The sequence below is a fragment of the Emys orbicularis genome, chromosome 6, assembly GCF_028017835.1.
Source record: "Emys orbicularis isolate rEmyOrb1 chromosome 6, rEmyOrb1.hap1, whole genome shotgun sequence".
NCBI classification, from domain to species: domain Eukaryota; kingdom Metazoa; phylum Chordata; order Testudines; family Emydidae; genus Emys; species Emys orbicularis.
In genome coordinates, this window is record NC_088688.1 from 12,319,702 (window position 1) to 12,343,782 (window position 24,081).

Genomic DNA, 24,081 nt, shown 5'->3' on the forward strand with positions numbered 1-24,081 from the left:
TCAGTTGGCAAGAGCAAACAGGATAAATGCCCGTTTTTGTCAAAAAAGTCAGGATGGCAGGGACAGAGCTTAAAAAGGGAACTGTCCCGGCCAAACAGGGATGTATGGTCACCCTATCTCCAGGCAAGTGGGTCTTGAGGGAGTCCGGCCAGGATGGGGGCAGCCCGACCCTGGCTAATCACGCCACTCCCAAGAGGCCGGAGTGATTCCCCAGCCTGGCACTGGACTGGCCCTGGCCGCGCTGCCAGCTCAGCCTGGCAGATGCTGTCACCTTCCAGCAGGGCCGGTGAGTGTGGCCAGGGGGCAGGGAGTGGGTCTCTGGAGGTATGTGAGGGGCTGTTGGCCAGTGGGGGGTCTCTGAAGGTGTGGGGAGGTCTGTGTGTTGGGATGCTGGGCAGTGGGGGGGCTGAGTAGGGTGCTGTGTAGTTGTGGTGGTGGGCTGTGGGGAAGTGCATTGGGCTGTAGTGATGCGGCTCTGTGGAGGTACTGGGCGGCAGGGGGTGCAGGCCTCTGTGCATTTGTGGTGGAGGGTCTGTGTGGGGGACTGCTGGGCATAGCAGTTCCAGGGGACACTGGGCATAGGGAGTCAGGGGCTGTGTGGCATGGCATGGGCCCACCCCCGAGGGGAAGGGGCATGCTGGCAGCACAGGGCTGGGCGGGCCAGTGTGCGTCTGGCAACTGCGGGTTTGTATACGGTGCCCTTGCACTGGGCTGGGTGGAGTGGGGCCAGCCCCACCATGCTATGCCCCATTGCCCCTGGTTGGCCCCTTGCTCTGGGGACCGACCTCCCCACGCCATGCTCCTTTGCCCCCATGGGGGCCCACAAATATGTTTGGCGCTGGGCCCACAAAAGGTTAATCCGTCCCTGACTCCAGCATGATCAGGTAGGGTCTGACCAAGAACTTTCAGATTCATGGCTCTCTTTATACCCTTCAGCTAACTTGATAGCTTTAACAAAAACCCAGTTTGAGGCCCTTTATCCTTGCCACTTTCCTTCCTCCAAGCCTCTCTTTCTTGTCTTCTCCCCCCATTCTTGCTTGCCAGCAGAACAGTGGAAAAGTTTGGGCTTGTTTCTTTGAAGACAATTTTCCTTTGTCTTGTTCGTGCAGCTCTTTGTTAGTTTTGGAATCACACATTCTTCCCACATTACAAATTACACTACTTATTATGTTCACAGCGTTCTTTTATTTGCTTTTTGAGGCCCTCTCCGTATTAGCCAGAATCCATAAAGCAATTACATTATTTTCTTAACCAAACTTATGCTAACTCTAATTGTTTAGGTTTCAGAGTAGCAGCCGTGTTAGTCTGTATCCACAAAAAGAACAGGAGTACTTGTGGCACCTTAGAGACTAACAAATTTATTAGAGCATAAGCTTTCGTGGGCTATAGCCCACTTCTTCGGATGCATCCAAAGAAGTGGGCTGTAGCCCACGAAAGCTTATGCTCTAATAAATTTGTTAGGCCTGGTCCACACTAACCCCCAGCCCCTTCGAACTAAGATACGCAACTTCAGCCAACTTCAGCTACGTTAATAACGTAGCTGAAGTCGAAGTACCTTAGTTTGAGCTTACCGCGGGTCCAGACGCGGCAGGCAGGCTCCCCCGTCGACTCCGCGTACTCCTCTCGCGGAGCAGGAGTACCGGCGTCGACAGCGAGCACTTCCAGGATCGATCCCAGAAGATCGATTGCTTACTGCCGGACCCGGAAGTAAGTATAGACGTACCCTTAGTCTCTAAGGTGCCACAAGTACTCCTGTTCTAATTGTTTAATTTCATAATTATCCTACATTCACCACCTTAAAACTCTACATAGTACATGGGGTTTACTACATTAAGCATTTTAAACATTCATCTATGATTTTGCAACATCTTGTACAACTAATAAACTTGACAATACAAAATCAAGATTACAATTACCACAATCACGCTGATAACGATCACAGCTTTGAATGACAATCTGCACAATGGATGTAATTCCACTTTGCATGCTTGGTCCCACCAGGTGGAGCTAGTTAATTGCCAAATTCTCTGTGCCTGGCTATTAAGCTTTTAAGATCCAGGTTCAAGTGAAGATAGAATGCCCAAACTTGGGTATTGTTTTTAAAGCATCCTCCTGTAACCTGAATTCAGCCTGTCATTCAGTTACATTACGGAAAATGGGTTTGGGATGTAAAGTCTTTCCATTTATCACTGCAGCGAATTTTGGTGGGGTACAAAACATTGGCCAATCAGAATAACAATTTTTGGATCTATACCGAAAGTGGTTATTTCCAGCCACCAAGCAACATTTACCATTCCCAGCATAAGCAGTTTTTACTTCACCAGTTCCCCAGCATCTCAACCGTACTGTGCAGTTTGGAGATTGTTCCTGCAGAGTGAACTCACACGCCAGCAGCTCTGTTGGTAAGACATTACATGGGCATATGTGGGTGTCTCCCAGGTGCAAGCAACAGGAAAAGGTGAGGGATAGCTCAGTGGTTTGAGCATTGGCCTGTTAAACCCAGGGTTGTGAGTTCAATCCTTGAGGGGGCCATTCAGGGATCTGGGGCAAAAATCTGTCTGGGGATGGGTCCTGCTTTGAGCAGGGGGTTGGACTAGATGACCTCCTGAGGTCCCTTCCATCCCTGATATTCTATTCTAGGGCTTTCCAGATCTTGTCCTTATCTCACAACAGTATTTGAGGAGGAGAATCAAACTTTATAAGTTACTGTATCTTCCAGTACTCCGAGAGGTTTAACAAGGGTTTGAATGACCTGATGTTCTGCAATTTCTGGGATGGATAGCGTAGGTGGGATAAGGAGTCCTGTATTCTTTTCATGGTATTGGAGCCTGGAGAGGTTTTGTTGTTATAGTTTTACACCAATCAGGCTCATCACATTTTCAATTTCTCTGGGGTTATAAAAGAGGGCAATTTCCCTTATTCCATATCAGTGAGAGTGGCCTTGATTTTGTCTAGTACATTCTCTCCCGGCATAGAACAGGGTATGGCTCTGGCCATTGCCCCGCTTTGATAACTTTAATTGGTTTGGTTAACTTGTTCATTGACTTTGTGCTGTACTTCCTTAAACAAACTGCATATTATATACATTCAAAAGTTATTGATTAATGAGTTCTTTCCTGTGCTCATTCCTCGGGCTCAGGATGTCCTGGCGTTGGAATGCTTGGTCATGTTCCCACCAGGGCTCAATGGCTGCGTGGTTTCAGACTGATGCTCTGGCTCCAAACCACCCTGCTACATCACTGGCAGATAGGCTCCATCGGCTTCGCCTTTGAATTGATTCGGGTGCCTTTACTTCTGCATTTGTCTCAACAAAGTCTTCCCAATAGTCCTTTATCGTTTTGCCATACAATTGGCCAAGCTCCGGCAGACAGAATTCTTTTGGCAAAGGCAATGAAATCAAATTAAACAAAGCGGTACATGTCTACATTGAACATCATTGTATAGCACTTCTTTAAGGGGCCTTAAAACCAATCCATTACCGGGTCCTGCCTCTGCCTTGAAGCACTCTGAGTTTTTCTTTTCAATGTACCTTTGTGCCACCCTTATTTCTACCCTTTTCGATACCCAGAAAGGTACATATTGATAAGCCTTTGTTTGCGTAAACTTTACAGGAAACTCAAAACCTGTATAATGCCCCTCAGGCCTAGCATACCCATATGGAAAATTCAAGGTACCATTCCCTAAATAGGGATTGATGCGACAACTGTCAATTCTTACACAATTATCATGGTTTGCTTGTTCTTAGACCACTTACAGAATTGAATGCGATATCCAGTGGCATTGTTTATTTCACCCCACCACTGACCTGGGCTTCTGGCCCTCACCTCAGTGACAGAGACTTCCTCATAGCCCCAAACTTAGATTGTTATTTCTGTGTTTATTGAGTTGCATTTTCCACATACCGCAGTGGTAGACTTCTTATGCACGATGACACCAGCTTCGCCATACACTGACAGTAGCCTGAAAAATCCAACCCAATTTCTGGTGTTCCCTTCATGGGAACCTTTGTGCAACTTTAACTGAGTAGGAGGTAGCCATCGATCCTTGCTTTTAGGTCCTGCTTCTATTTGTACCAAATAAACTGCAGGGCTGAGTTTTTGTATTATATAGTATGGACCTCCCCATCCAGATGCCAAAAATGGGGGGTTGTCTGGGGTTAACTGCACCATCATTCTGTCCCCTGCTTGCCAGTCTACATTTTGGGCTTGTTTGTTAAAGCATGCCCTCATTTTGGCATGATCCTGCCCCCGCTGCTGTGCAATAGACACATACGTGTCTCATAAATTTTCTCCTCGCAGTCTTACCGGCAGAGCTGTGACCAACCCTTCCTTCATTAGGTTTGGCAACAGGATCAGTGAACAAATGTTCTGGGAGTCTCATCTCTCCACCCATTCTGGCAATGAAAGGAGTGACACGGGCTGGTTTACTTTGGCTTCCTCCTTAAATACAAAAGAATCAAAGGCCACTTTTCATCCCAATCTTTGCCTGATTCACACACCACATTGTTTTGATTGTTCTGTTTGTCCTTTCCACCAAGCCAGAAGCCTGGGGCTGGTAGGGTATGTGACATTGTTGCTCTTTTTCCAGCATGATGAATGCACCTTTCATTACCTTCCCTGTGAAAGTTGTTCCTCGATCGCTGTCTACAGCCTGGGACATTCCCACCTAGAAAAGACATGCTCCACCAATAGGCTTGCTGTAACAGGTGCAGTGGCTTTTCTCGTAGGCAAGGCTTCTATCCATTTAGTAAAGGCATCAACAATCACAGGCTATGGCTACACTACAGCGCTTACAGCTTTCCACTGTAGCACTGACAGTCAATGAACAATAGCTTTCCCACCAACATAGCGCTATCCACACCAACGCTTAGGTCAATGTAACTTACGTCGCTCGGGGGGGGGTGGCTTATTCACACCCCTGCGTGACAGAGCTTAGACCGTCTTAAGCTGTTGTGTGTACATAGCCACAAGTAAATATTGGTTGCTGCTTCTTGTCAATGGTAACTCACCTGCACAATTGGCAATCTTTCCAAGGATCCCTGAAGTGCTGGGCCTAGATAAATCCACGTTTTGTATTCCTTGGTGGATTGTTTTTAGCACAAAACATGAAGTTTTACTATTGGGCCACCTTACTTAGTCGCTGATAAGTGGCATCAGCGTTTTGGTGGGCCCCCCAATGGCACATCATGCACCAGTCTTAACATTTCCCTTTGAAGGGGCAATGGTGGAATCCAGAGCGGGTCATGTAAATCATCCCCTTCACTAAGCAACAAGTTTTCCCTGACAAGGAGCCATTTACCCTTCAGCTGGTTTAGCTCCCCGTGAGTTACTTTGGGTGTAAAAGCGGATAGCCCTGGATCAGACTCTTGCAATGTTACTAAATCACTGTTTGCTGCTTGCGCTCAGGTGGTACCAGCAAGGACTGGCTAATTAGGGGCTGGACTCACCCAAAAAGCAAATCCTGGGCACTTCTCAGCTTGGCAGGTCATAGCCCAGCACCTCTGGGCTTGTGGTGTCAGTTATGAAAGCAAAAGAATTGCTTGGGCCCAGCCCCTAATTGCTTGAGCCCCTTCTTTCATTACAAATTAAGCATTGAGCAAATCCTGTGAGTGGGTCCCGGCCTACCATCAGCCGCTCAGGGTGAAGACCTTCAGAAGTTAGATTCTGTACTGCATTGGGATAAAAGGGTGAGGGGGGGCCCCCTGGAGAGGGAATTCCTCCAGAACATTCCTCTGGAGCACCATCAATTAATAGTCCCATGCTGGCAAAGGTGAGGGTTCTTTAAGAGGACAGACTGCAGTTGGCTGCTCTCAGCAGCCAGCGACTGTGTTAAACTAGGACTAGATACTGGCCCGGCATTACAGTTTCACATGTCCCAAGCCCACCCGACATCTGAAACGTGTCCCGGCCCACCGCACAGCCAATACGTGTTTTTCACAGAGGCTCTACTGCTTTTCAACTCCCGTTCAGTACTCTGGAAGCATAAGCAATAGGGTTTTCTCTGCCGTGATAGATAGCCCTGAGTGAACACGGCTGAAATGGCTGGGTCCCTGGTTGCTACAAATAGTTCAGAAGGTTTTATATAATTTGGGGCACTAGGGACTGGAGCTGGTGTCACCTTTTTGAAATGATACACTACCTGGATATGCTGGAGGCTCCATTCCCACTCTAGCTTTTTCTGCTGCAGCGGGGAGAGGGGTGTGTGCCGCAGTGGCTGAGGTAGTCAAGGACAAAAATCCCAACAAAAGCTTGTCATGCCAGTGCTGTTTCTGAGGTAGGGCAGGGCAGCTCCAAAATCACTTTAATATTTTGTTTGTCTCGAGCAGTGTTTCCCAAACTTGTTCCGCCGCTTGTGCAGGGAAAGCCCCTGGTGGGCCTGGCCGGTTTGTTTACCTGACGCATCCGCAGATCCGGCCGATCGCGGCTCCGACTGGCCACGGTTCACCGCTCCAGGCCAATGGGGGCTGCGGGAAGTGGCGCGGGCCAAGAGACGTACTGGCCGCCGCTTCCAGCAGCTCCCATTGGCCTGGAGCAGCGAATCGTGGCCAGTGGGAGCAGCGATCGGCGGGACCTGCGGACGCGGCAGGTAAACAAACCGGCCCAGCCCGGCAGGGGCTTTCCCTACACAAGCGGCGGAACAAGTTTGGGAAACACTGGTCTAGAGCTTGCTGGCTGGGTTGCAGGGTGGTTAGTCCCAGGAAGGAAACCTCCTACTTCACTAGCTGGACGGTTTAGCGTGAGTCGAGCTTTCATCAAAACCTTAAATAGGGCTTCCAATACTTTTAAATGGCTTTCCCTGTCAGTAGGCTGCACCAGCATATCGTCCACACATTGCACAACGTTTTCTTCATAGGTTTAACCCTAATTAGTTGAAGTTGTTTTCAATCTAGGGCATTTTAATCTTTTCTACTGTTGCTTTAGTTTCAATACAGTTATTCTTTTTCACTTACAAAACACCACCATCTAGATTTTTCGCTCCCTAATAACATTTACTTTACACCACAGTTAATCATACTTTTTAGATACGATTTTTCATGGTGAAGCACCATTTTTTTTTATATTTGCTGATCTTTCTTGGCGCTGGGTTGTGGTTCCAAAGCACACAGCAATCTGAAAAAGAAAGCACGGCCTATCATGACTCCTCTCTGGAGCCCTCATGGGACTTTAATTAAGTAGCATGTTTTGTTTACATTTCTTTTACCCCCGCATATGAGGTGGGGAAATGCACATTCCTCCATAATTTACCATATACTGTTTATTTACTATGATGTTCGTCCATCGTTATCGATGAAGACCTCAACAACTCATTCTTTCGATGACCAGGCTTTGTGCGTCCGAAGATGACTGATCAGTCCGATTCGGGCGTGGAACGTCCTGTCACACGTCGGGCAAACATGTAATGGCACTGTCGATGATGTATGAGCAGCTCTGGACTTGCGCAGCTCACGCTTTTTTTCAGCCTCAGCAATACGCCTCGCCTCAGAGGTATTACTGCCTGTGTGAATGAGGCTGTGCCATGCTGAACGGTTCAGTGCGAAGGTTTCCCATGTGGCGGTGTTGATCTCGAAGGACTTCAAAGAGGTCTTCAGCGTGTCCTTGAGTCGCTTCTTTTGACCTCCATGGGAGCGCTTTCCCTGAGTGAGTTCTCCGTAGAAGAGCTGTTTAGGAATGCGTTCATCTGACATTCTCACAACATGTCCGGCCCACCTGGTCTGGGCTCTCATCAGCAATGTGTGAACTGACGGCAGACTGGCTCTAGTAAGGACATCAGTATCGGGTACTTTGTCCTGCCATCTGATTTTTAGAAGCTTTCGCAGACAGGAAATGTGGAAGTGATTGAGCCTTCGTGCATGACTCCGATAGACAGTCCACGTCTCGCAGGCGTACAGCAGAGTTGGAAGCACCACTGCTCGGTAGACCTTCAGCTTCGTTGGTAGGCTGATCCCTCGACGTTCCCAAACATTGAAGCGCAATCGGCCAAATGCAGAGCTGGCTTTAGCAATTCTGCAGTTTACTTCATCATCGATTGACACTGCTCGGGAAAGAATACTGCCCAGGTACGTGAAGTGGTCCACTGTCTGAAGTCTCTGTCCATTTACAGTGATGGACGGTTCTGAGTACGGAGCGTGGGGAGCTGGCTGGTGCATGACCTCAGTCTTCTTGATGTTAATAGTGAGACCGAAGTTATTGCATGCAGTTGAAAACTTGTCCATACTGGCTTGCATTTCTGGCTCAGTACTAGCATTCAGAGCACAATCATCAGCAAAGAGAAAGTCTCGAAGTACAGTTTCCTTCACCTTGGTGATGGCATGCAGTCGCCTCAGATTGAATAATTTCCCATCAGTTCTATACTTCAGGCCTACTCCTTCAGTGCAGTGTTGAAAGGCATCAGTCAGAGTGGCAGAGAATATCATGCTGAACAAAGTGGGTGCTAAAACACACCCTTGCTTGACGCCGTTGGTGACTGGGAAGGCCTCAGATGTTTCACCGTCATCCAGGACACGAGCCATCATATGAAATTGACGTACCATTCGTATAAATCTGTCTGGACAGCCAAATTTCGACATGATCCTCCACAGACCCTGGCGACTGACAGAGTCAAATGCTTTCGTGAGGTCCACAAAAGTTGTGTAGAGTTCACAATTCTGCTCTTGACATTTCTCCTGTAGCTGACGCACAGCAAAGATCATGTCAATAGTCCCACGACCTTTGCGGAAGCCACCCTGTGATTCTGGCAGTAAGCCCTTCTCCAGGTGAGTAATCAATCGGTTCAACAGAACCCGTGCAAGAACTTTCCCCGCTGTAGAAAGCAGCGAGATTCCACGGTGATTGTCGCATACCTGGCGATTGCCCTTCCTCTTATAGAGGTGCAAGATGGATGCGTCTCTAAATTCCTGTGGAATGGTTCCCTGCCCCCAGAAGGACTGAAACAGCTCAGTGAATTTCCGTAGCAGCACGGGTCCACCGACTTTGTACACCTCTGCTGGTATGGCATCTGACCCTGGGGCTTTGCCACTTGACAGCTGATTGATAGCTTTCTTCACTTCGTCCTCTTCTGGTGAAGCATCCATGGAGTCATTGACTGCAACTTGGGGCATCTTGTCAATGGCCTCATCATTGATGACTGAGGGGCGATTGAGAATTGCTTCAAAGTGTTCAGCCCATCTCTGGAGAATCTGCGTCTTCTCTGTAAGGAGCACAGTACCATCAGAGTTCAGGAGGGGAAAGCTCCCAGAAGACTGTGGACCATAGAGTGTGTTAAGGGCTTCATAAAACTGCTTAAAGTCGTTCCTGTCTGCATATGCCTGTATTTCATCTGCTTTGGCGCTCAGCCACAAGTCCCGCATTTTGCGCAATCGGTTCTGTACTGTTCTGCGAACGTTGATAAAGGCGGTCTTCTTTGCCGCCGAGGATGGATCGTTTTGATATGCACGATGCAGGCGGTGCTTCTCAGCAAGTAAGGCCTGGATTTCTGCATCATTTTCATCAAACCAGTCTTGCCGCCTGCATGTGGAGGGCCCCAATACCTTCGATGCAGCTGTATGGGCAGTGTTGCGGAATCGCTCCCAGTCTTTCTCAGCGTCATCCTCAATACGAAGATCAGCAAGCTCATTCTCTAGGTCTTCCGCTAGATTTTCAGTGATGCGGCTGTTCTTCAGCTTCGACACATTGATCCTTTTGAGAGTCTTACAGCCTTGTGGTCGTCTCTTCGGCATGATACGAAGCTTCATTTTGGATACTATGAGCCTATGATCCGTCCATCAGTCAGCGCCACACATAGCTTTTGTAACCCTGACATCTTGTCTGTCCCTTCTCCTGATGATGACATAATCGATCAAATGCCAGTGCTTGGAACGGGGATGCATCCACGAAGTCCTGTTGCGGGTAGGAAGGCGGAAGACTGTATTGCTGATCAGAAGGCCATGTGCTGCACAAGTTTTCAGCAGTAACAGGCCATTGCTGTTGCACTTTCCCACTCCATTTTTCCCGATGACTCCTTCCCAGGCTGCGGCATCGCATCCGACTCTTGCGTTAAAATCGCCAAGCAGAATCAGCCTGTCTGTGCGGTGCACTGACGATAACAGAGTATCTAGTTCTTCGTAGAATTTATCCTTCACATCCTCTGGGTTGGTCATTGTAGGAGCATATGCGCTGATCAAAGTAGCTTGTTTTCCTTTTTGAAGCGGAAGCTGCATTGTCATGAGCCGGTCATTCATACCCTTGGGGGAACTGGCAAGTTTCCGAACAAGATGATTCTTGATGGCGAAGCCAACTCCAGATTCGCGACGCTCATCACTGCTGCGGCCACTCCAGAAGAATGTATAGCCACCACCTGACTCGGATAGCTGTCCTTCATTAGCAAGGCGAGTTTCGCTAAGGGCTGCAATATCAATGTTGTGGCGTGCGAGCTCTCTAGCGACAAGTGCTGTTCTTCTCTCTGGTCTGTCTGCCGTGATGTTGTCCAGTAACGTGCGCACATTCCATGTGCCAATAGTGATCGGTGTCACTCTAAATTTTGTTTTTATTTTTGTTCGACCGCTTTTATGGGATCCCCGCCAGCTGCGGTATGCTGGCCAGGGTAAGGTGAAGCAGGCAATGTTTAGGGCACCTTTTCTAGCCCCCTCCTCCTTCTACGGAGGTGAGCAGTGCAATCCTGAATAGGGCTGCTCAGTCGCTCAAGAAGATGCCGAGCTCCACTGCTGCTTCGGTCAGTGAGGAACGACCATTATGTCTGAGCCGCCTATGTGCAGGTCCGCGGCTACAGCTCCCAGTGTATCCACACCTGCTGCTTCGTCGCTCGCCCATCGCCACAGGACTTGATATGATGTGATATGATATGATATGATGTCGAGACTTGCGCGTGAATTGGATTAAAGTGAGGGAGAGTTGCGCAACGTCAGCCTCACTCTCTCTTCCCAGTTCCTATCTGTATCCAGTGGCAGGACAGAAGTCGAGACGGCTGGAAATAGGACAGGGCGCAGTGGATGACCAGGACGCCTACGTGTCTTGTCGTGCTCTTAAGCGTTCCACAACGCTTGCTGTCACCGCCTTCCTGACCATTGAACCAGGTTGAACCAGGTTGCCTCAGTCAGCCGGATCCAGCCTTCGCATGCAATGGGTAGACAAGCCCTGACTCACCGAGAGTCTCGTACTCATCAGCTACCCTCACCTGGTTTAGCCCGCCAGTCGAGACGGTCTCCGGGGTGTGGCCGCTGTCGCATGCTGACAGCTACTTGGAGCCACAGGTGAGAGCTGGGTGTCAAGTGGGGACCAAAGTGGATGAGCTACTCCTAGGAGTACGACTGCTCCCCCATCAGAGGTACTACCCCTCCCTGACAACCCCATACACCCCCATATTTACTATAACATTACAATAATCATTGCAATATTTACATGAAGTATAACTGCTTATTTTGTGCTCACAGAATTTCCATACACCCTTATCAACGTGACTGTCTGATTACTCAGAGCCACCTTAAGGCCCAGTGTTCCTAATTGCATCGCTTGTTGTCGTGTTTAGATGCTGCTTGTGATTATTAGAACCGGGAGCACTGGCTGTTGGGAGTCTGAAAGAACAGGAAACAAGAAGGAGGGGGGAAGAGTTGAGGAGGCTGGGAGAGTTACAGAGTGTGCAGCTACAGCTTGGAGAAGAGACTTGCATTGTAAATAAAGTTCTGTTGAAGTTGTTAATACTTTGCCTGGTGGATACAACATTTTGGCGATGAGTATGGATCTTCTGCCTCTGAACCCACCTGCACCCTTTCTGCAAAGCCCAGGTGAGCCTCTGTCATAACTATAAAGGGAAGGGTAACAGCTCTCCTGTGTACCGTACTAAAATCCCTCCTGGTCAGAGACTCCAAAATCCTTTTACCTGTAAAGGGTTAAGAAGCTCGGGTAACCTGGCTGACACCTGACCCAAAGGACCAATAAGGGGACAAGATACTTTCAAATCTTGGGGGGGGGAAGGCTTTTGTGTGTGCTCTTTGTTTTAAGGGGTTGTTCGCTCTTGGGACTGAGAGGGACCAGACATCAATCCAGGTTCTCCCCATCTTTCTAAACAGGTCTCTCTTATTTTCAAAATTGTAAGTAAAAGCCAGGCAAGGCGTCTTAGATTTACTTTGTTTTCTCAACTTGTAAATGTACCTTTTACTAGAGTGTTTATCTTTGTTTGCTATACTTTGAACCTAAGACAGAGGGGGGTCCTTTGAGCTCTTTAAGTTTGATTACCCTGTAAAGTTATTTTCCATACTGATTTTACAGAGATGATTTTTACCTTTTTCTTTAATTAAAAGCCTTCTTTTTAAGAACCTGATTGATTTCTCCTTGTCTTAAGATCCAAGGGGGTTTGGATCTGTATTCACCAGGAGTTGGTGAAAGGAAGGAGGGGGGAAGGGTCAATTTCTCCTTGTTTAAGATCCAAGGAGTTTGGATCTGTATTCACCAGGGAATTGGTGAAAAGTTTCTAAAAGCTTCCCAGGGTAGGGAATGGTGGCAGCGGACCAGAACTAAGCTGGTAGTTAAGCTTAGAAGTCCTCATGCAGGCCCCTACATTTGTACCCTAAAGTTCAAAGTGGGGATACAGCCTTGACAGCCTCCAATTGCTTTTACTGCCTGGATCTGTATGTTTGAGACTTATCTGCTTGCAATCAGTGCTACAGAGATTTCTGAAGTAAGAAAGCGTGCTCTGCTAATCCACTGCCTTGGAGCAGAAGGGCAGTGTATATTTTACATTTTTCCCCTTGCAGATGATAAATATGAGACTGCACTCACTGCATTAAAGAACTTTTTTGTGCCAAAAGTGAATGTAGTAGCTAATCACTACAGATTTCGCCAGCGTGAGCAGAAACCAGGGGAGACTATAATGCAGTATATGGCTTCCCTGAGGAGTCTGATTGTAACTTGTGACTTTGGGAATATGGCAGATGAGATGATTAGAGACCAGCTCATTGAGAAAACAACAATGCTTCAGGTAAGAGAACGCTTACTTCTAGAACCACAACTTACACTAGAAAAAGCAATAACCATTGCTACTCAGATTGAGTCAGCTACAGCTGAAGCCAAAATAATGAGCCAGGGTACAAGAGGCCCAGTCCAGGCTGTGACTCCTTTGCAGAAAAGTTCACTATCGCTGCAGACAAACAATTGCAAAAGGAAAACTAATGAAAAGCCACTGAATCAGCGAATGCAAAATAAAAGCATGCTTTCGCTGTGGATCCCCACAACATCTTGCAAGCTACACAGGATGTCCAGCAAAAGTAGCTCAGTGCAATCATTGCAAAAAGATTGGGCATTTAGCTAAAGTATGTCGCAGTAGCCAATTCAATCAACAGGTGCATGCAGTTACAATACCAGATGTTACTGTGCTGAGTGTAGACAAAATCACTACTGCACATATTCCAGAACAGATAAAGTGCACTGTAAATGTTTCTGCCATACCCTCAGGCAAATCACACTCTATTCAGCTAATGTTGGACACTGGCTCAGCAGTATCTATACTACCTGATTCCATCTATTTGTGTTACTTTAAAGATGTGCCTCTTACTGAACCCAAACTTCACTTGGTATGCTATTTGAAAAACCATATTCCAGTACATGGCTGCCTGCCAGCAATAGTTACTTTTGGTGATCGCTGTGTAACTGCGGAGTTCTACATTGTCCACAAAGGCACTGCTATCCTTGGCAGAGATTTATTAGCTGCTTTAAATCTCAGGGTAGTTAATGGATGAATTGATCTTCCTCAGCAAAGCACTCTTGCGGTACACACACCAGTTTCAGCTGGGACCCAACTCCAGGTTGAGGAGAAACTCGGCTGTGCTTATGGGTTTCTGCATAAAGTTAAAATGCGGAATAATGTGTTGCCTGTACGACAGAAATTACGGCGCTTACCATTTTCAGTCAGGGAAGCTGTTTCAGAGGAACTTAGAAAACTTGTTCAAAAGGACATTATTGAAGAGATTAACTCCTCGGAATGGGTTTCACCTATAGTAGCGACGCAGAAGAAGGGTGGAGACATTCGCCTTTGTGTGGACTTAAGGGAGCCAAATAAAGCTATTGTGATTGACAGCCATCCTCTTCCTCAGATAGAGGAAGTATTTGCAGAACTCCGTGGAGCAAAGATGTTTTCTACTCTTGATTTGCAGAGCGCATACCACCAGGTTATGTTGCATGAAGATAGCAGAGACCTCACAGCATTTATTACACATGAGGGACTATTTCGTTTTAAACGTGTTCCATACGGTCTCGCATCAGCCCCAAGTGCCTTTCAAAAAATGATGTCATTGATTCTGAAGAATCAACATGGAGTTCAGTGCTATTTGGATGATATTATTGTGTTTGGAAATACTACTGAGGAGCATGACAATAACCTGCAGTCTGTACTAAACTGCATCAGCAAAGCAGGTCTCAAGCTCAATAGGTCCAAATGCAAATTTAGACAAACTGAACTCTCCTTTCTGGGGCATACAATTTCACAGGCTGGACTAAAACCTGATCCAGATCATATCCTGGCAATTTCAAATGCTCCTCCTCCAACAGATTTGCAAACCTTACGTTCCTTCTTGGGTCTTACCTCCTGGTATGCAAAATTCATTCCCAATTATGCTTCTGTCACTGAACCGTTACGAGAATTACTACGGAGAAGTTCAACCTTAGTGTGGACAACGGATGCACAAGTTAGTTTCGAAAGGGTGAAAGACTTGATTGTACATAGTCCAGTACTTGCATTATTCAGTCCCGCATTGCCCACAATTGTAACTACTGATGCTTCTGATTATGGACTTGGGGCTGTCCTCACACAACTTCATGAGGACAACACTGAGAGGACTGTTGCATTTGCTTCAAGGACACTAAGTAATGCTGAGAGAAAATATTCTACTGTTGAAAAAGAATCACTTGCTTGTGTCTGGGCTACTGAAAAATGGAGAACTTACCTGTGGGGCCGCACGTTCAAGTTGCGCACAGACCACAGCCCTTTGACGACGTTGCTCACCACGAAAGGACTGGGAAGAGCAGGATATCGTATTGCTAGATGGTCTGCAAGACTACTCTCTTTCAATTATGAACTGGAATATAAGCCTGGAAACGAAAATGTGGTAGCTGATTGCCTTTCTCGCCTGCCTTTGCCTTCACCAGATGGTCCACCAGAGGATGAGGATGTAGTAGTTGCGCTTATTACAAGCACTCTTACTGCAGTTACAAGAGAACAATTTCAAGCTGCTTGTTCAGCGTGTCCAATTCAACAAAAACTACGGGAATTTCTGACAAAGAGATGGCCCAGTAACCCTAAAAATTTTGACCCAGTTTTGCTGCCTTATTTTAGAGTTCGGGATGAACTTTCTTTGCTCGATGGCTGTGTGCTACGAGGTAGATACCAGCTACTTGTGCCAGAAGAATTACAGTCAAAACTCATACACCTGGCACACGATACTCATCAAGGAATTGTCAGAACCAAACAACGACTACGGGATCTGTATTGGTGGCCAGGGATGGACTCTCAAACTGAAGCACTCAAAATCCTGTGTCACTTGCCAAATGCATGATAAGACAGCAGTGACATGTAACCCTCCATTACAGCCTGTTCCTCTTCCTGAATCTGCATGGGAAAAAGTGGCGATTGACATTGTAGGACCCTTTGACACTGCTCCAATTGACTGCCGTTATGCCATCACTTTAATAGACTATTTCAGCAAATGGCCTGAGGTAGCGTTTACATCGCAAATTTCTTCTGCTACAGTAATTAAGTTTCTCTCTTCAGTTTTTAGCCGGGAAGGTAACCCCAAAGAACTGGTTTCAGATAATGGTAGTCAATTTACTTCCCTGGAGTTTGAAACTTTTCTAGCAGAGAGGAACATTTTACACAGGAGGTCATCCCTATATTACCCTCAAGCCAATGGAGAAATTGAACAGTTTAACAGAAGTTTGAAAGAGAGTTTGCAAACAGCTAAACTGGAAGGGCGATTGTGGATACGCTTCACTACTGATTTCTTGCAAGCATACCGGGCTACACGACATGCCACAATGCAAAGATCACCCGCAGTGTTACTTCATGGGAAACAGATGACTACTAAACTGAACATTGCTGGATTGTTAAAGGCATGACCTGATGCCCCAAACAAGGATGATGTGAGAAAGACAGTTGAACAGAACCAAGCAAAGTCTAAGGCTTTCACAGACAAACGGCGGGGTGCTAAGAAACCAAAGTTTGAGTGTGGTTCCTTTGTTAGAATACGAAAACCTGGAATCTTACGCAAAGGGGACCATAAAATCACAGCTCCTCTTAAAATCATAGAGAAGAAGGGACCTTACACCTATTGACTTTCTGAGGGGGGGGGAATGCTTCTTATCTTGCACCTGCCTATGCACCAAGAGGAGATTATGCCAATACCCAGTCTGCATTGGATGACTTCACTGTAGAACCAACACAACAAGACATTACACTGGAACCGGGGCTTGAGAGACGGCCTGTCAGACTCAGACGACCACCTGCCTGGACTAAAGACTATGTTATGTAGTATCTACAGTGTTTTCAGTGTAATATTCCTGCCAACAGTATAGTGTCTTGTTTCATATTTGTTCCTGGGGTTAGAACAACAATGTTTATTTTAATTTGGAAAGTTTCTTAAGACAGGAGGGAATGTGGTGTTTAGATGCTGCTTGTAATTATTAGAACTGGGAGCACTGGCTGTTGGGAGTCTGAAAGGACAGGAAACAGGAAGGAGGGGGAGGAGTTGAGGAGGCTGGGAGAGTTACAGAGTGTGCAGCTACAGCTTGGAGAAGAGACTTGCATTGTAAATAAAGTTCTGTTGAAGTTGTTAATACTTTGCCTGGTGGATACAACACTTGTGTACCTCACCCCTGCCATTGCTCCAGAAGGGCACTGTTGTTTTAATTTTTCATTCTTCTCCTGCAGCTCTGAACTGCTGTTTTATTGCTGAAAAAGGATCCAGAGTCTCTCCCCGCTCTCCTGGGTCTGGCTGCCCCTGCCACAGCCATGACTGAGACATTGAACTTTATAAAAACACTGAGATAACCAAAGGGTTAAATGCTAAATAACAAAGCCAAACAACACTAGCTACCTGTGTTTGGCAAAAAGTGTCTATCAGGGTTGCAACTTTGAATGAAAGATGCAAATGGATTTTTACTGGCATTTTTAAAAAGCCAATTCATTTTAAACATACCAAATAGGGTTTTGATAGAATAGAAGTGTTCCTTTAGGTCCTTAAAACCTTACACAAATATAGTTTCACATTTAAAAAAAAATGTTTGCTTAACATCCCTGGCCCTGCTCTAATTATTTTTACACAGTTGTTCCCAGATTACATGCCCTTCTTGTACATTCAGAGGCAGTCAAGTTCCAATGGAAAACCCTGATTTCCTTTTAGTGACTTTGACTAAATCATCCATAGTAAATGATTCAAATCAGATGGTCTCTCTGCCTGCAGCCGCCATTTACAATTGTTTATTTACAGGCGATTCCTTTCGGAAAAGGCCCCATTTTCCTTCAGAACAGCTGTAAAGATTCCTGGGAACAAAAGCATAGTGATGGTAATTTCCAACCCCCCCTCTCCCCAACCTCTCCACTCCCCTCCCGTATAATTTGTTTGACTGCCAGGGCTCCACCCGGCATGACTGTACCGAGTTGTACTGCCATAACTAGGTTTTATTATCAAACCAAGCATTCTCTTCTTATAACACTTTCACTCTACCATTTCCACAACCCCCGAAGCTTTAATTCCCTCCAAACTCTGTAGTGTTAACTGGTGCAAAAGCTCCTTTTAACTCCTCACTCTTGTTCCTTAAATCACTTACTTATCTCCCACAGAGACACACAGTCACCGGACGATTTCTCTCAGCGGCACTGAACTTATTTCTGGGCTATTTTGCACTCATACGGCAAGGTGGTGCTCTTTGCCCGGACAGACTTAGCCACCACGTACAGTCCCTGAAACACAGCTGCCTTAGTCTGTGGTTTCTTTACCTTCAGATTGCTTAAGAAGGCAGTATTGATATTTGTCTCCAGGGTCACCCAAAGGTCTTATTCTTTAAAATTTCAGCGGCATTTAATGGACCGCTGTTGTGCTCTGCCAATAATGTATCTATTTACAGCATTCACCAGACCTTTGCAGGGCTCTTTATGGCATTCAGCAGACCTCGGCCATGCTCTGCCAGGCATTCTTTTACAGTGGTATCCAAAGTCCCTCCCTCTGTTCCCCTGGTGTTACTGAATTTCTCTTTAGGAGAGAATTCTATACTGGCCCCCGAGGATAGATCGCTACCCCTTCACCCTGGGGGTTTACAGCACCTGAAATTCATGTCCGCGGTCCCTTCATGGATCACCAAAATGTTGGAATAATGAATAATAATATGAGAAATCACCAAACACGAATTTAACCATAAATTCCTTTATTAAATCCAAAGCCCAAATGGTACTTTATGCAGTTGCTCTGAACATGTCTAAAAATAAGCAGTCACCACAACCAATATAGTAACAGAGTATTCTTTAGTTTGTGAGCAGTATACTTACAAATAGGCCAAACCTCGGGATGACTATGTGTATTTTTTTTTTAGACTATTTCATTCTGGCATATTCCAGCATGATCAGGTAGGGTCTGACCAAGAACCTACAGTTTCATGGCTCTCTTTATACTCTTCAGCTAACTTGTTAGTTTTAGCAAAAACCCAGTTTGAAGCAGTTTAATCCTTGCTAATTCCCTTCCTCCAAGGCCTTCCTTTCTTATTTCTCTCCCCATCCTTGCTTGCTTTGGGCTTGTTTCTTTGAAGACAATTTCCCTTTGTCTTGTTAATGCAGCTCTTTATTTTATTAGTTAGTTTTGGAATCATACATCTTTCCCACACTCCAAGTAACATTAGTTATTATTCTCACGGCTTTCTTTTACTTGCTGGTTGGGGCCTTCTCCCTACTAGCCATAAAGGATAAAGCAAATATGTTATTTTCTTAACCAAACATAAGCTAACTCTAATTTTCTAATTGCACATTTATCCTACACAGTGGAGCATGTCTAGCAAGCATAATAAATGCATTAGAAGCTTGCCAACATTTGGGATTGTGTGTGTGCGCACACGCATGCACATCACAAAATATGCATTTTGTACTTAATATTGAGCAACATGAACTTAGATACATGGGAACAGATCTTAATCAACGTCAATGGAGCTACATTTATTTACGCCAGCTTGAAATCTTTCACAATAAAAATCCTGAAGGAAGTGAGATATAATGAATGTAACTGCATGCTGGAATAAAAAAGGACCACATGGGGCTTTAAATCCTCTTAAAATTATACAGAAACTTGAAAATCCTCAGGGTCGCATTGGCAACAAGAGAAATTCTAGTGTAGAGAAGAGAATACCTGATTACTTTTCTATCTGCAGACTCGTAGGCGAAGATCAACTCCCTCCTCCCCCCAAAACACACAGGAGAGAAGTTGGAAATCAGCATTATCTGTGAGTATTGAGCTAATAATTCTAATGAAAGTCTCTGGTCCTTTACCAGCTACAAGTAGATACAAGTAAATACAAGTAGTGTATCATAATGTATATTTTCTAATGAATGGACTACTAGATGTACCGTTTTATTTCAACATGTGAAATAATATTTACAGCCCATGCCAGATGTTCCAGGATTCAAACCCCACCATCCACTTCACCACTCTTCAGCGTTAGTGGGTCACTACTGTAGGTGTGGTGACAGCAGAATGCTATGGTTGCAATGTACAGCAGAATGGAATTGACTTGATTTGGGGAGAGGATACATTTATGCAGTACCTAGAGCTCCATTATAAGACATATTGGCTCTGGATAGATGAGAGAGAACAATCAACTGGCTTCTCATTCACTGCAGAAGAATCGCTGCTGTAGCTTAATTTTTGTACAACAGAAATTTATGTCGTTTTTTTTCTTCCAATAGGCTATTTCATTATAACTATGAAATATTTTAACTAAACAGTATTGTTCTTCTAAAAGCTATAATTTACTTAAGGCTACAGTGAGATATCTTACCTAACAGCTCAAAATTCTCAAGGCAAGGGGAATAAAAAAAAAAGCAGTTGAAATTATTGGATAATGAAAACAATGCACCTATTTTGTGTAAATCAGCAGTAAATAGAGTAACTCTGTGATGTGACAGGTCAGAATTTGACAGGACAGTTCCTTGCATCCTGATCGCTTTCTAAATGCAGTTCTTGGGTGTTTATCTCTCACTCTTGAGCTGTATAAAATAAGAGTTGGAGCAGACCCATACATGGAGTTGTATCGTGTTCAAAATGAAACTCCCACAAAATACACATCAGGAATATTCCTTAGCTCATCTACTTTTATTGTAGGTTCTATAGATCAACCAGCAGATTTTTTTTTTAAATGGTTTCATACCAAACCAGTAGGGAGCACATGTTATAAATTATCATTGTAAATCCACAGAGACTAATGGAGTTACTCTGGATTTACGGTGACATAATCAAGAACAGAATTTAACTCTTAACTGGAATCTTAGCACACACACACACACACAAAATTCACAGAATCATGAGAACTCAGAGAGAGACAAAAGAAATTGAAGCCAATTACTTCAGTCACATGTCACTGCAGAATTGTCCCCTGATGTACATTTTCCAGTTCCTCCCCACCTCTAATTTAAAATACTCGTTAGAAGAGTGGAAATCAATGTTAATTTTACTTTAATAGCATATTTATTTATTAAAGGACGAACTGCTGGCCTGAGTAACTATCATGAATTCAAGAGACTTACTCTAGATTTACTCCCATGTAACCTATATCAGAATGTGCCCCTGTGAGCGCATTTTTCAACATAAGATTTCATGTCATTACCTTATAGTATCGTAGACTGCAATGAAAACCGCTGTAAGTCTGCAGTTTCATTAAAAACATTCAAAACCAACTCTGTCGGCCTCAATTTTTCAATGGGTCAGATCTCACTTTAGCTTTCCTTTGAGCACTAGATGGAGTCATCAAATTTTAGTTTACACCTTGCAGGTTGTACAGAATTCTCTGTCCATTTGGGTAGGGGCAGGATTGTTGCTGAGGGAGTAGGAGAGAGGCTCATCTTGTTCTTTATTAATATATTTGTTTATAAGACTATAAAGACCAAATCATACAAGACTCTTGGGCAAAATAAGCTGATTTCCCCATCCTCCAGCAGCAAGCATACTACTAATATCATGGCAAGAAAGCCGGGATACATTACATAGCTATTTTGATAGATGAGCCAGTAATTTGGAAGCCAGGCTGTGATCCTGCATCATTTAAGTCAATGAGAACAGGATCTGGCCCTTAATAATCCCATGACCCTTCCTGAGATTAATCATGAACTCTGCCTATTACATGCCATGCTGCTGTGGGCATGTTTCCTACTGATTTCCTTATGCTTGCCCTTTATCACACATGACACGCTAGGAAGAATGAACGGCTGTTCTCTGAGCGATGTTTGTGACATCTCCAGTAGGCCACTCTTGGCCGACTCGCCTCTTGATGGACACAGGCCTAACGAATCTGAGTATAAGCACCACCTCTGGCCAGCCCACTCTCCAGACCTCCCAGCAAGCGTGCCGCTTTTGGATATGCTGGAAGACCAGGTAGGCATAGCTTTAATGCAGCCTTCTTCTGAGGATGAAGTTCAGGCCAGGGCAGTGGAAGGGCATGTCCAAACAAATGTCACACTCTCCTCTCACTTTACCTCGCTACCCGCTCAGAGAACTGGGGCAATTTCTCCTCTCAGTTAGGTCCATGAAAATCCAGAGCAATTCCACTCAATTCAGTGGAGTCCCCCAGATTTACACCTGCATAGTGGAGAGCAGAATTTGTCCCATAAGATAATTGTGTTTAAATTAATTGACTGTCCCCTTAAGCGTTTCAGAACACATGAACTGATAAACAACATAATGACTAGGCCCTATTGGCGTTCACACACACTCTCTTACATTTAGAACTCCGCATCTTACTGAGGCTTAAAGGATTAATCTATAGCCCAGGGCAAGTGTTCCTTTGAACAGAGAGAGGAAACTAGTGAAAGCTGCCCTAATCATGTTTTTCACCACAGGGCAGGTTCTGCATAGACAGTAAGCACCAATAAAGTTTAAATTTCACTATTAATTTAGGCCCCTATTCAACAAAACACTTAAATCCCTTCTTGGCATCAATGGAATAAGCCCATTCTTAAATTCCTTACTGAACAGGAATGGATTCATGCATGTACAGACAGTTAACTATGTGCTGTCTTGAATTTCGGCCTTAAGCATGTATTATTTTCATCTCTACTATACGACTTACCTGACCAGGTTCGCAGACCCTTCTTCATAGGGACATTATGTTCCCTACTGTGTAACATTTCCAAATTACTTTGATGTAAACCATCTCAGTTAGCTTTCCAGCGGCAAACCATTGTACAGGCAATCATAAAATCTGAGTTTTACAGCCTCTTTGGTACATGCCTCGGTTTTGCTGCCAAGTAGTGTGGCGTCTTTGTATTTCTCCGTGTGTTTTAAAAAACCCGTCCTGGACAGACCATTTCATTTTCCAAGTGTTTACAGCATGATCTCTTTCAGATAAACCGCTCGTGTTTCAGTTTGTCATTTGGGTCCTGCAAGGGACATCACAGGTGATGTTCGTCAATAACCCTATCAGTAGGCTTATCGTGTACACAAATACCTAGTTACTCAATCAGAATGCAAGGAAGCATGTGAGGTATGCTAAGCGCTGAATACATATTGCATTTTTCTGCCAAACCCAAAACACACTTTCTATTGGTTTTATGAATTAGCCAATTTTTTTCTGCATAATAATTAACAGGAAAAAAAATCATTCTTTTGTTTAAATGCTGAGTCATTTGTCTGTACATTCAACCATTGCCCACAAGCACTTTTCTTGGATGGAAAATTCTGATACTTGATTTTTTATACTGGAAGTGGCCAAGTACACCCCCATTCTGAAATGAAAGATTTAAAAAATAATAAAAGTACAAAGCATTTGTTGCAGTGATTATGCCTAAGAAAGTGAGGAAGGTGGGAAGGTTAAACAAAAAACAAAAATGAGTAACAGAACCATAGAGATATGTATGTACAGGCCGTGCTGCACTGAGTAACCACATGATCTTATTATTGTCATCGTTTTCTTCCTTTTTGCTCCCCTTACTTGTCTGTTGATACCCCTTATTGATTGGGTCACGCACCTGAAGTAAGATTGTACGCTCTTCTGGGCAGGGGTCACATCTGCACTTGTTTTGGTGTGGCACCTACACTAGCATAGTTTTGGTTTTTCAAAAAATAAAGTGATTTTTGTATGTCTGGGCAAAAAATGATTTTTATACTTTTTTCAAAGTTGTGCCATAGTCTATGGCAGTAAACTGGTGGGCAGTGTGTGCATGTAACCATGTGCTCCTCCAGACTTAGTCAGAACTGCTCAGCTGTGTGTTATAGGCCCTAAACTGCTACAGCTAAGGGAGCTTTTCCTTTAGTGTAAGTATAGGGCCTGTACTTTTGGAGCATGAGTTCTATCCCTACTGCCGCCATGAAGCGCCAAGTGACCCTAATGTGCAGCATAGTGTTAACTGTTAAGCCCTAAATGGCTATAGACTTATTATAATCTTTGTGTGTAAAATATAATGTCATATTTAAATTATCTACTCATAGCCTTACCAGTGGGGGTGCCCTAGTACATTTTGCTTCCTGTGTAGGCAATAGTCCACCAATCAGAACAGATGTAGCTTTAGTTTGCCATTCACTGCAATGTCTTCTTTTCCTCAACAATTGGCCTGGATGGGTCCTATCACACCAAATAGTGAGTGAATTCCGATGAAAGCTTTGGGGATTTTGAGCTCATGGTGCTAAATTGGAAATTGCTCCCTAAGCACTTGAGACAAGTTTTTCAAAAATAGTGTGTGTGATTAGGATCCTACATTCATACGGTCTTTCCGATGACTTCAACAGGCCTCGGATCAGGCCCCATGTCTCTTAAATAAGTGCTGAGCACTTTTGAAAATCAGGCATTCAGGCCCAGAACCGCAAAGGCATTTAGATGCCTAACTCCCATTGATCTCCATGGGAACTAGGCA

The 24,081-nt window shown here is 44.9% G+C and overlaps 1 protein-coding gene across 1 annotated transcript in view; it reads left to right on the forward strand.

Annotated features, from left to right (window-relative positions):
* Window positions 1-12,736: 12,736 nt before the first annotated feature.
* Window positions 12,737-24,081, forward strand: part of LOC135880347 (urea transporter 2-like) — an 82,190-nt gene continuing 70,845 nt past the window's right edge. Inside the window, exons 1-2 of the mRNA XM_065406613.1 lie at window positions 12,737-12,969; window positions 19,392-19,463. Coding sequence (XP_065262685.1) covers window positions 12,862-12,969; window positions 19,392-19,463 — 180 coding nt within the window. The 5' untranslated portion in view covers window positions 12,737-12,861. The remainder of the gene's footprint in view (window positions 12,970-19,391; window positions 19,464-24,081) is intronic.